This window comes from Colobus angolensis, unplaced genomic scaffold (assembly GCF_000951035.1).
Source record: "Colobus angolensis palliatus isolate OR3802 unplaced genomic scaffold, Cang.pa_1.0 Scaffold245, whole genome shotgun sequence".
NCBI classification, from domain to species: domain Eukaryota; kingdom Metazoa; phylum Chordata; class Mammalia; order Primates; family Cercopithecidae; genus Colobus; species Colobus angolensis.
Genome location: NW_012115655.1, coordinates 2,901,878 through 2,911,808, shown reverse-complemented (window position 1 = coordinate 2,911,808; position 9,931 = coordinate 2,901,878). Strand labels below are relative to the sequence as shown.

The 9,931-nt window shown below is 43.3% G+C and overlaps 1 protein-coding gene across 1 annotated transcript; it reads left to right on the top strand.

Annotated features, from left to right (window-relative positions):
- On the top strand, positions 1-1,565 carry LOC105514472 (melanoma-associated antigen F1). Its single transcript, XM_011945854.1, has one exon. It carries the CDS (start codon positions 117-119, stop codon positions 1,038-1,040), a length of 924 nt encoding a protein of 307 aa, XP_011801244.1. The 5' UTR covers positions 1-116; the 3' UTR covers positions 1,041-1,565.
- Positions 1,566-9,931: the final 8,366 nt, after the last annotated feature.

Below are 9,931 nucleotides of genomic sequence, written 5' to 3'. Positions count from 1 at the left end.
TTGCTCCTTGTACTCCCGCCGCCCCAGTCGCTGTCCAACCTCTCCCCCAGGGCTTGCACGGCGGCTCCCACACCCCTCGGCCCGTATACGCGCTCTGCACTTGCCTGCCCGAAAACATGTTGCAGACACCAGAGAGCAGGGGGCTCCCGGTCCCGCAGGCCGAGGGGGAGAAGGATGGCGGCCATGATGGTGAGACCCGGGCCCCGACCGCCTCGCAGGAGCGCCCCAAGGAGGAGCTTGGCGCCGGGAGGGAGGAGGGGGCTGCGGAGCCCGCCCTCACCCGGAAAGGCGCGAGGGCCTTGGCGGTCAAAGCCTTGGCAAGGCGTAGGGCCTACCGCCGTCTGAATCGGACGGTGGCGGAGTTGGTGCAGTTCCTCCTGGTGAAAGACAAGAAGAAGAGTCCCATCACACGCTCGGAGATGGTGAAATACGTTATTGGAGACTTGAAGGCTCTGTTCCCGGACATCATCGCAAGGGCCGCAGAGCATCTGCGGTATGTCTTTGGTTTTGAGCTGAAACAGTTTGACCGCAAGCACCACACTTACATCCTGATCAACAAACTAAAACCTCTTGAGGAAGAGGAGGAGGAGGATCTGGGAGGAGATGGCCCCAGATTGGGTCTGTTAATGATGATCCTGGGCCTTATCTATATGAGAGGTAATAGCGCCAGGGAAGCCCAGGTCTGGGAGATGCTGCGTCGGTTGGGGATGCAACCCTCAAAGTATCATTTCCTCTTTGGGTATCCGAAGAGGCTTATTATGGAAGATTTTGTCCAGCAGCGATACCTCAGTTACAGGCGGGTGCCTCACACCAGTCCACCGGAATATGAATTCTCTTGGGGTCCCCGAAGCAACCTGGAAATCAGCAAGATGAAAGTCCTGGGGTTCGTGGCCAAGCTGCATAAGAAGGAACCCCAGCACTGGCCGGTGCAGTACCGTGAGGCCCTAGCAGACGAGGCCGACAGGGCGAGAGCCAAGGCCAGAGCTGAAGCCAGTATGAGGGCCAGGGCCAGTGCTAGGGCCGGCATCCACCTCTGGTGAGGGTTGGTGAAAAGTTGGCCAGTGGGGTCCCCGTGGGGATGAGCTACTGTCCTGAGTCATAAGTAGTATAGGTGGGGCGAGGGTCTTATTTCTGTAGAAATAGTGTGACTTTAAGGATTTAGATTTTGTATCTTATGTTTTGTTACATTTAATAATACTGTTAAAATGCTGTTTGTAAATGAGATTGTTCTACTTTTTCCTGTAGGATTTTGTTGTAGTTTTGCTGGTTTTGTAAAATGGCTTGAAGAACTTTGTATTTATACTGTGATTTTGAACAGATTATGGAGCATTGGAAGGAAGGCTGTACTTTAATGGTTTGAAGGAACTCAGCAGTATGATGATCTGGTTCCAGGAGAAAAATAGCTGATTGGTGTCTAGCCTCCCAATACTTTTGTCTGTTGTATATAAAAGAAGAAAGACTGGCATGTACCTCCATTTGCTTAGCTATTTGAGTATCTATAGAAAAATTAAAATGTAATGAATTAGTATACCCTGGTACATTTAATAAATTAAACATTTGTGGAGTATCTTGTTTTTTGTGATGCACTGTATGGGCATTTGGGGATAGAATACTAAACAAGATAAAGGTCCTGCTTTTTTTCAGAATTGGAGAGTAAGTAGATAAATGAGAAATTAACAGTGCAGTAAGTTGAAGACTGCAAAGGGATATTTAACCCAGGTGGGGTGATTGAGTGAGGTTTGCTGTAATCCCAGCACTTTGGGAGGCTGAGGCGGGCTGATCACCTGAGGTCAGGAGTTCAAGACCAGCCTGGCCAACCTGGTCAGAAGTAGAAACAGGGTTTCTACTACTGTTTGTAGTAAAAGTTGGTAAAAAGTAAAAAGTTGGTAATGGTTAAAAATACAACTTCTGGGTAGTTTATAATTCATTAAACATAAATATTGAGTGCCCACTTGGTGCTAACAACATTGATAGGTACCAGAACTATTAAAATGAGAAGACTTGGCGGGGCGTGGTGGCTCTCGCTTGTAATCCCAGCACTTTAGGAGGCTGAGGTGGGTGGATCACGAGGTCAGGAGTTCGAGACCAGCGTGGCCAGCATAGTGAAACCCTGTCTCTATTAAAAATACAAAAATTAGCTGGGTGTGGTGGCACACGCCTGTAATCCCAGCTATTCAGGAAGCTGAAGCAGGAGAATCTCTTGAACCCAAGAAGTGGGGGTTGCAGTGAGCCAACATCGTGCCACTGCATTCCAGCCTGGGCAACAGAGCAAGACCTCTGTCTCAAAAAAAAAAAAAAAAAGAGAAGACTGGCTTTGCCCTCTAGGAGCAATAATGATAGTTTCTCACATTTGTATTTTCTCACAGGGATGAGAGGTCAGATTACTGGGTGATTTGCCTAAGGCCTTTTGGTTGGTAAAATGCAGTACCAAGACTATAACCCGAGTCTGTTGCCCCAAAATCCAGTGTGTTTCATTCTAGTGCATTGTTCCCCATTCCTAGCCTTCAATTTTGGTCATCACAACTCCAAAAAACAAGTGAGGTATGTGTAATTACCTCCAGTCATCACTGCAGTTGTTACGGGAGTGAGATAGAGTAGAAATTCTCCCTGTCTTACCAATGACAGAGGTGGCTTTGCTCAAGGTCAAACATGTAGTGGTGCATGGTAAAGACAGGACTAATGGGACCATTTACTAAATATTTACTAAAGGCCAAAGGCATTCTTTTTCTCCTTTTCACAAGCACGTTGCAAATATCTCTATTTGACAGATACTAATGATAGTAGTTTTGCCAATTTTTTTTTAATATCTAAGATGAGCCAGCTTTTTATGCTTTATGTGTTTTAATGATTTTTTTCTTTTTTTTTTTTTTTTTTTTTGAGACGGAGTCTTGCTCCGTCGCCCAGGCTGGAGTGCAGTAGCGCGATCTAAGCTCACTGCAAACTCCACCTCCCGGGTTCCCTCCATTCCCTGCCTCAGCCTCCTGCCACGCCTGGCTAATTTTTTGCATTTTTAGTAGAGATGGGGTTTCACCGTGTTAGCCAGGATGGTCTCGATCTCCTGATCTCGTGATCTGCTTGCCTCGGCCTCCCAAAGTGCTGGGATTGCAGGCGTGAGCCACCGCGCCCGGCCTAATGATTTTTATAACTGTCTTAGAAGATATCATCTGTTCCATTTTGCATGAGGCAAGCAGACTCAGATGCTATAAGGGTCTCACAGATAGACTGTGACAGAACAAGGATTGGAGATGAAATCTGAGTCAACAGGTCGCACTTTTCACTATTATACATTTCCTTCTTGAGATTCCTTCCAGACTTGGGTCATCTGTCTCCTGAATCATCTTCTTTCTTCAGACACCACTGTCTCTCTGGAGATGCAAACAAGGGCTGTGTAGCCAAGGTAATTATGAGAAGACACTGGCCAGCAGGTAAAAATGAGGCTAAAATACAGTTGGGGCATTATCTTTGAATGTTGGTCCCAGCTCTACCTACTCTTCCCAGTGTTCTCAGAGTTCTGGCTACAAGTAGAATGTATTTTTGCTCAAACTTAGCATATTTTGCCCTTACAAACTGTGTTTCCTCAGTCTTCAGTCTGCCCTCTCCACTAAACCTCAAATTCATCTTTCATGCCATGGAATAATCAAATAGCATTTGTGGATCTGCAAATATGATTCCCAGCACTGTTTTCAAATAATACAAAGGGCTGGCAGAACTGGTACCCTTGCCTCAGGATGAAAGACCTCCATTGCAGATGTCCTTATCAGCTTCCCAGAAGTGCTAAAAGTGTGGCCTCTGGGCCCATATGTGGAGCAGACATTGGCCATGTTAAGGGCAAGACACAGATTCTTCTGTTGCTTATGGCCACTCACATGAGGGAGAAGGAAGGCCTAGATCCCCCCTCCTGCCCCCTTCAGACAAAAAGAGAACTAGATCTTCCTAGGTGAAACACTGTGTGTGTGGGGCAGGGAAGATTTGGTTGAGGGAGTGTTGGCAGATGGATTACTCCAAATCATATTTATTATAGTACAACTAGGAAGCAAAGCCAGTGAAAGAAATTCCCTTGAAAACTATGAATCAGAGACTGATTTGAGTAATAATAAAACTCTGGTCTTTCGCACAGCCAGCTCTGCATGAATTACTCTTTCTCTATTGCAATTCCCCTGTCTTGATGAATTGGCTGTCTAGGCAGTGGGCAATGTGAACCCTTTGGGCAGTTACAAATTTGGGGGCTCATCCGGGATTCATCGCTGGAGGGGGGGCCAGTGAACCACGGACAGGTAGCCCCACTCCAGTGATGGATCCAGAAGCCAGCCCAAGCAGTCACCTAGTTCTCTTGAACTGGGGGCTAACTCCGGTACTCTGTACTGGCAGGGCGCTGCCGACCCAATGTGCATGGATTTAATTGCAATGGAGAAATAGTCCCAGGGAGACATCCCTTAACTGTAGCCCTATCACAGGGTGTCTACTGTATCCCCAGTGTGGGATGTCTGATTGGTGAGATCCTAGGTGCTGCCAACACCTTCTTCCTTCTCCTGACTGGTTCTGTAGCCCTATGGTGGGGTGTCTGTAGCTCCATTGTGGGGCGTCTGTTTGGCTCCTGGGCGGGTCTTGGTTGGCTCTTTCTAATTAGTAGGAAGAGTCCTGGTTTGGGAGACTTCTCTTCAATCAGGAAGATTTCCTGGAGGTTTCTCAGATAGAGAATAGGAGAATAGTTTGGAAGGGACACTCTTGGAGTTCTAGGTTAGGGATCTGATTTGGAAGGCCATCTATCCATCTCGTTTTTGTGTGTGTTTGTATATGTAGAAGGCATCTCAGAGGGGTTGCTAATGAAAGTCCAGCAGGCCTAACTCAGAGAACCCCCCTTATGTCTGGTCACATTCAGTGAGCTCTAAAGAAGGCTCAACAGGCCTCTCGGGGTGACTGTCTGGTCTTCCCCTTGCCCAGAGACCCCATTGTGAATTACTGTTCAGAGGTCATCCATCCCCACCTGGAGTGGGTCAAAGACAACAGGGACCAATGGAAAAATTTTGACCTTTGCTAGGCTGATATTGGGTGCTGCACGAAGTGACTAATGTCTGTTTTGTTATGTGTATTTTGCCGGGATGGAAAATGTTAATTCGGTTCCCCATGTAGCCCGTTGGGCAGCATCTTGCAAACTGAGAATCTTGTCTTTGGTTCCATAAAGCAGGAAAGGGTGATGTTCTCTTGTAAGTGGCTTAAACCCCACAGCTATAGCACAAGCAAGCAGGGTCATCAGAAGTTGCTTCATTCTTCTGGAAGCTGCAGAGAAAGGGAACCCAGAAACCTGGTATCCCAACAAAAAGGGTAAGAAATTCTTACCAGCCAAGTTTCTGGTCTCTTTCTCTTTGTCTGGATAAACAGTGAACTATTTGTCTCCTCTGCAAGGGTTTGATTAATAGAAAAAAGGACTTGTGCACATCTGGTGTACTTTGTGCAAAGAATTTGTCTTTCTGTGTTCTGTAATGGAGAGAGGGCTGTCACAGGATAGAATGTGGGTTTAGGACCCCTATAAGCCTGCTTTTCAAGTCAGCTTGGCAGGCTGGTCAGTTACAAATTTTGCTACGGGTCACTGAAACGAATACTCTATGAAATTTCTCTGTCTTGTTTTGTGTCCTTAAGAGCTTAACCTTGTGACCATGTGTGGATATTGTTTTTAGTTTCCACCAGCCAGAGCACAGGAATTTTGGGGTTCATGTCATAGTCCTAAAAGTTTGTCTTGAGCAGTTAAAAGCCTTGCAAGCTTGAAATTGGCTTCCCTATGCTCCTTCTGGGAAAAGCAACAGAAGCTTCTCAATGCTGTATAACTCAGTAGCTAAGCCTTTATCTTTTGACAGTGGTGGCCTGGGTTCAATTATTGGCTTCTGGAGTGATTCCTTTCTGGTTTGTTATTTGTGTAACTTTGCCATTTACTGAGATTTTTTTCTCTTATAAATAGTTTCTGATTTCCTCTCTTGAATTTTCCTTTCTCTGAACTACCTTGTGGAGATTCTAAATCTTGTAAAAAAAAAAAAAAAAAAAAAGAAAAAGAAAAAAAAAAAGAAAGAAAGAAAGAAAGAAAGAAAAAAGAAAAGAAAGAAACTGCTTACCATGTCTTCGAAGCACCTAGGAGGTTACCTTTGGTAAAGTTTAGAAGCTAGGAATATTGGCCACTTGTCATGGCTAAAGTTGGGTACTAAGAGTTTTGAAAGGATTTCTTTTTTAAAGAGCACTATGGTTAAAAGTCAGCTTACTTAAAAATGGATAAACAAGGTATAGATGCATTTAAAATTTCTCTTCTTGGAACTTGTTTTTCTGGAAAAATTTTTTCTTCTCAGTGGGCTGAAATATTTTTCTTCATTTGTTTTGTCTTGCCACTCTTAATGTACATATGAGAGGCCCTAAGCTAACTTCTGGTAGCCTGGGACTCCTTGGGAAAAACAGAGGAGGCGCCACAGATCCTGTTTTGGGAAAAACAAAAGCAAAAACAAAACCTCTGTTTTCCTCATGAAACGCCAGGAGTTAAAAATGGATGGATCCCTCTCAAAACCAAAGGCTCTGGTCGTTCTGCACTGTGTTATCGACGGTTTTGAGTTTCAGGGGTACCAGAAATTACTTCTCACTATGAGAGAGCTGTGATGTGTAATAACTAGGTAGGAAGTACACTTTAAGGGATGGCTAATAGCAGTTATGGAGGGATACTTGACTCTGCACACTTGGATCAGAGAAGCATGCTCGTGGACACCTGGAAGAGAAGGGAACATTCCCAGCCCCTACAATGGAGATGAGACTTCCATGAGGAATGGGCTGATTGCAAAATGGGCTGATTGGCTTTAGGCTGCCTTGCAAAATGAAATGCAGGGTGGAAGCACTGCACTGTCTTCTCCCACTGGGGGTTCAGGAACCAGTATGAAATGGCACTCTTAATTTTGGGGATCTGTCTTTGCCTTCAGCTGCTTATTTGCTGCTTATTTGGCCCTGGAAACGCATGCTTTCCTGGCCCTCTTCTTCCACAGGCTCCACCCTGAAGCCTTAATCCAGTTAAGAAACTGGCAAATGAAAAATCTTACAAGTGCTGAATCTTCTGTCTGTTTGTGTATTTATATGTGTTGTATGTTTATATATAAAAGAGCTCTGATTAATTGGCTTAGAAAAATAAGCACTTAAATATTTTGTCAGAAAAATAGAAACTTTAATGTCTTTTCGTTCACGTGACTTTAGTACTCTTTTGGAAATAAAGACAGTTTTAAAGATTATTGGTAAAATAGAATGTCTCAAAAATGTAGACGCTTGGTCTAAATTAAGGTCAGATATCAGATTTGCGAGATACTTTAAGGTCAGACTGTTTCTTTGACTTTTGAAAAGTATTCGATTTACCTACTTTGGAGCATTAGATTATAGATAAGGCCTGTGGACATATGGAGAGCCATGGTCACTAACTATACTAAAAGGATTCAGACTTTTATCTTCATTTCTGTCTGATGTCCTAGGCTCTACCCCTGGTACATAATTAAAATTGCTTACTTATCAGGGTTTTCACTAAAAATTAAAGTTGCTATGAGTTAACATTGTAACATGTAGTTGAGACCACTAGAGTTTTACATACAAGGTGTGTAGGGAATGTGTTTTTGGTAAAAGATTATAAGAAGGCATAGGAATGTGGCTTTTGTTAAAGGGAATGTAGTTTTGTCTAGTTCAGAGGGTTTTCTTTTATTTATTTACTTTTGAGGCAGAGTCTCATTGTTGCCCTCGCTGAGCACGGTCTTGGCTCACTGCAACCTCCACCTCCCAGGTTCAAGCAATTCTCCTGTGTCAGCCTCCCCAGTATGTGGGACTACAAGCACATGCCACCATACCTGGGTAATGTTTTTGTATTTTTAGTAGAGATGGGGTTTCACCATATTGGTCAGGCTGGTCTCAAACTACTGACCTCAGGTGATCCGCCCGCCTTGGCCTCCCAAACTGCTGGGATTACAGGCATGAGCCACTGAGCCCAGCCCAGAGGATTTTAAAGATTGTCTTTTTTTTTTTTTTTTTTTTTGAGACAGAGTCTCGCTCTGCCGCCCAGGCTGGAGTGCAGTGGCCGGGTCTCAGCTCACTGCAAGCTCCGCCTCCTGGGTTTACGCCATTCTCCTGCCTCAGCCTCCCAAGTAGCTGGGACTACAGGCGCCCGCCACGTCGCCCGGCTAGTGTTTTGTATTTTTTAGTAGAGACGGGGTTTCACCATGTTAGCCAGGATGGTCTCGATCTCCTGACCTCGTGATCCGCCCGTCTTGGCCTCCCAAAGTGCTGGGATTACAGGCTTGAGCCACCGCGCCCGGCTAAAGATTGTCTTAACCTAAAAGAGTAATGGAACAAAACAGAAGGTCTAAGCAAAGTGAAAAGGGCTTGAAAAGTGTTGATCTTGTAAAAATTCTGTGGGTGTAAACAAGTTGGCTAAGATTTAAAAGAAATTGTTTAGCTTTTTTCCGTAGGTTAAAACATTAAAATCATACTGATGTGGGGCCAGAATCTGGACCCATTTGTCGGAATAACAGGGTTTTCTTAGAAAATTGATCTGCTGTTTGATGGAAAATTGTAAAGGGTTCTAAAAAGTTGATGAAAATCTTACCTTATGGTCAAACTAATTAAAACTGGATAGAGATATAAAATAGTATTTTAAAAACTAACTTTAACATTAAAGATGCACTAATGCAAACATGAAATTTGGTTTTCTCTTTTGAAGATGATTTTTATGTAATGTTAAAAGATAATGAAAGGGTTTTGTTTTCTCCTTTGGGTTAATGGCAGAGGGAAAAAAAAAAGAGAGAGAGAAGAGACAAATTCAGTTGGCCTCATGCTATCTTCGTTGGGTCTTGTTGGAAAGCTAAGTCTCTTCTATCAGAGTAAAGGTTTTTCTTTTTAAAAAATTTTTTTGGAGTTATCATTTTGGCCAAATGAATGACTTTATGGTGATCTGGGAGTCTATTTTGTGATATCCAGTGTTTTAAACATTTGATATTTGACAGACTTTCCAAAATCAAATTATAAATTATGTCTCTTTCTAACCTAATATTTTAGATATTAGGTCCTCTAAAGTCCAGAATTGACATTTGGCTTATATGGTACAAAAATCATACAGGAAGCATTGTCCAATATGAAATGGTGTTTGGCTTTCTTTGGTCTGTATTTGTGTTAATGTGTTACTGGTATGTGTTCTGAAATTATGTCAAATTCCTATAATTCTAATATGACTTAGTATGTGTTATCAGTAATAATTATAATTATTATGTTAACAGGCTCTATGCCACAGAGGTAACAAATTTCTTTGTCAATCATGTCTTTAACTGTCGCTGCCCTAAAATGTTTTTGTCATTCACAATTGTTGTCTCGTTTTGGTCCTCTTTAAAAGATGGTTTTATAATCAGCTATAAAATTTAACAAGTGCTCTTACATTTAGGATTCTGATTAATAATTCTAGAGATTGTGACATTAGAATAGAGGAAAAACTTTCAAATAGAAGAGTGAATGGTCTTTGGTTCACTTTGGACTGTGTTTGTATAAATATGCTATTAGTATGTATTCCAAAATTACAGGAAACTTCTATAATGTTGATATAATTTAGTGCACATTATTAATAATTATAATTATCATATAAAATTGTATGACACAAGTGGCCGGGTGTGGTGGCTCATGCCTGTAATCCCAGCACTTGTGAGGCTGAGGCAGGTGGATCACCTGAGGTTGGGAGTTCGAGACCAGCCTGACCAACATCAACATGGAGAAACCCCGTCTCTACTAAAAATACAAAATTAGCCGGGCCTGGTGGTACATGCTTGTAATCCCAACTGCTCAGGAGGCTGAGGCAGGAGAATCACCTGAACCCAGGAGGCGGAGGTTGCAGTGAGCCAAGATCATGCCATTACACTCCAGCCTGGGCAACAAGAGCAAGACTCTG

Excerpts from the sequence above, each read along its gene's own strand:
- LOC105514472 (XM_011945854.1), top strand. The coding sequence starts at position 117 with ATGTTGCAGACACCAGAGAGCAGGGGGCTCCCGGTCCCGCAGGCCGAG.